The 3104-nt window shown below is 29.6% G+C and overlaps 1 protein-coding gene across 1 annotated transcript in view; it reads right to left on the bottom strand.

The window, feature by feature from the left end:
- The window catches only part of LOC107002897 (endo-1,4-beta-xylanase 5-like), a 14743-nt gene extending 11847 nt beyond the window's left edge, over window positions 1-2896 (bottom strand). Inside the window, exons 1-2 of the mRNA XM_015201101.2 lie at window positions 2775-2896; window positions 2637-2671 (exon numbers count right to left, since the gene is read on the bottom strand). Coding sequence (XP_015056587.1) covers window positions 2637-2671; window positions 2775-2847 — 108 coding nt within the window. The 5' untranslated portion in view covers window positions 2848-2896. The remainder of the gene's footprint in view (window positions 1-2636; window positions 2672-2774) is intronic.
- Between the last annotated feature and the right edge of the window lie 208 nt (window positions 2897-3104).

Genomic DNA, 3104 nt, shown 5'->3' with positions numbered 1-3104 from the left:
GCAGGGGCGGGCAGGGCGGGCAGGGGCGGGGAATTTGAAAAAATTTAAATTTTAAAATATAATTTATAAAAAATATAAATATAAATTATATAAAATATAAAAAAAATTAATATATATTAAATAAACCGAACCGGAACCGGACCGGACCGGACCGGAACCGGAATGAACCGGGATGAACCGGTACCGGTACACCGGTACGAAACTACGGTTCCGTCCCGTTCCGTGTACCGGTTTAGACTATCCCGGCCCGTCCCGTAGGCAACCGAAACGGGACGAACCGGAACGAACCGGAACGGTACCGGAACGGTACCGGTACGTCCCGTTCCGTTGCCCAGTCTTATTTGATCCAATCAACTTACATGAGAACGAGCAATAAAAAGAATTCTCGAAGAATCTTGTAGTTCTTTAATGTATGTCTATTATTCAATATACACATCTTTGGATGACCAAGATATTCATGCCAACTAATAAAATTATTAGTATTAGTAAACTTCATATTTGCTATGGCATATGTCTTTTGCTATAGTAAATTTCTTATTTATTATTATTATATGAGAAAATTTCAACTTTAATACTCCGGGAGTAAATTTCATATTTATTTTTCTCAATTACTCTACCTCTTCTAAGGTGAGTCGTGATCCCATCACTGAATAGACTAATCTGATTATCAGAAAATAGTGTATGTAATCGTATTGTTTAAGTCAATACTTTTGCAAATATTAAGTTGCGAGATAGCAATATGCACACATGAGACCGTATAGAGAAACATTTATTAGGACCATTAAATGTCTAAACAATCCACTAGGCGGATGACTAGGTCCACAAATATTTGTATACGTTCCTAGAACGCAGAGAATTCAATCTCAACTTTCGTTTATGATGGTCTCATAATTAGCTTGCCTTGCTAACAATCATTACAAGAAAATTCACGTCTAGCATGGTGGCTTATCACCTCATTCACTCTAAAGAATGGATCTGTATTTTTACCATTTATCAAAGGCTCTCATTCTTCATGAATGAAACATAATCATCTAAGTACATCAATTTTGATAACTTAGTACCTCATTTCATATTCATATGCATCATTTAATTAATTGTCTTCTTTTAGACATTTATGCACTGCTACATTCACTTTGGGAATGGATCTGCTTTAACGAGATATATTTCATGACTAATTTTATCAAAAACTCATTATTTTCCTTAGTCATCATAATATCATCAATATGGTGCATTGAGACTCAAACCCAACGTCTTATGCCATAAATCAATGGATCTTGAACCCAATATCTTATCATCATGGTGCATCAGGACTTTAACCCAATGTCTTACCCTCTTTTTGCGATTGGACATAAATCCATCGTCTTATTCTTTTGGTGCGATAAAACTTAAATCTATCGTCTTACCCATAATGAGGCTCAACCTCAAGCTTTCAAAATAATTATAATTTTATCACTTTAAATGATAATTAATATGATCGTACATTATAATTACACACAAAATTGAGATTATTAATTTATTATAATCAACATTAGTAGTTAATAAATATAGCTTAATAGATCACATACCTCATATAAAGGTTGAAAACATACCTTTCACTAAATTGTGCTTATTTAATTATTAAAATAAATAAAGGAATTCTCTTTCCAGTCGATTAAAATTAAATGTATAGAAAGTCGACAAGTCTGTTTAAATACTTACTTTAGATGGTACCTTTATATCTGTTACATAAATAATTATAACATAAAGATAAATCATACCTTGAAGATATAAGAACCTTATTGCATAACTTATGCAAGATCTCTTTTGCACTATTCCCGTTTTCTTCATAATTTTTTTAAGAATAGAACAATCGTGCTGATAACGTGTTATGAAACTATATAGATTTAGAAGAAGAAGAAAGTAGGGAGAAGAGAAAAGACTTCTTATTTCTCTTGAAGTATATTCATGATTCATAGATCTTTCACAAATCTTATTTACAATGAAGGAAAACCCTTTATTTATAGGGAAAACCTTACTTGGTCCCCAAGTAGGATTCCTAACCATATCCTACAAGGACTCCACATAATTAGACATTCACTATAACACAAATATGTTTATAACATTAAGGATATTTTAGGCCCTTTTCTTTCTTTTTTTTATAAAAAAAGAAGATATGTGCACAGATGCATATTTAAGGATGAAAAGTGATGTTCTAGTGATATTTTTCCATTTAACCCGAGTTTTACATAATTGAAAAACTACTAAAAGTTATATTTTCTTAAAGATATTTACGAAGAATAAGTAAACACTATACATTTTACGATTTCTGAAAATGAGTAACTTTCTAAAGAGATAAATAAACCCAATATTTTAAAACAAAAATAATTTACTATGAGTGGAAAAAGGAAAAATGGATATATGTAATAAGTAGTACAACCTCGAATACATGGTTTTTGTATCAAAAGAAATATTTTAATAAATTATATTTACTATAATAATTGATGGTTAATATTACATCTAGGAAAATAATTAATGGTAAGCACAAAACATGAAAACTAAAAACTCTGTATTATTTTTTTAAAAAATAATAAATAAAAAAAATATAAGTGAAGAAAGGAAAGAAATATAAGAAGAAAATGCAGGAGGTATGTAATTACCTCAGAGAAAGCTGAAGAATCATAGAGTGGCCCATCTGCAGTAATAACAACAATATTAAGCCACTTAAACTACTCTTTTATTCAAATTCAAATTCAAATTCAAAATTATATAAGAAATTAATTAATAGAAATAATTACCATAAGGAGAAACAGAGAGCATCCAATATAAGAAAGAGAGGGAAAACATGGCATGACTCCTCATTCTCTTCATATCTTCTTTACATAAAAATAATTTTAGAAAAAACCACTTGACAATATATATATATATATATATACACACAAAAAAAAAAAAGAGTACTTATTAATTAATGTAATACCAACTAGGAAGCAAAGTCACAAGAGGAACAGTACGAATACTCATTCGATCCATAATTACTTTGTTAACTTTTTTTTGTTTTAATTATTTTTAATTACTTATCTATTTTAATAATTTAAGAAAAGACAAAATATTTCTATCTAATATATTTT

This window comes from Solanum pennellii, chromosome 11, assembly GCF_001406875.1.
Source record: "Solanum pennellii chromosome 11, SPENNV200".
NCBI lineage: Eukaryota > Viridiplantae > Streptophyta > Magnoliopsida > Solanales > Solanaceae > Solanum > Solanum pennellii.
Note: the sequence above shows the minus strand (reverse complement) of the source record. Positions and strands in the feature narration are given on the sequence as shown.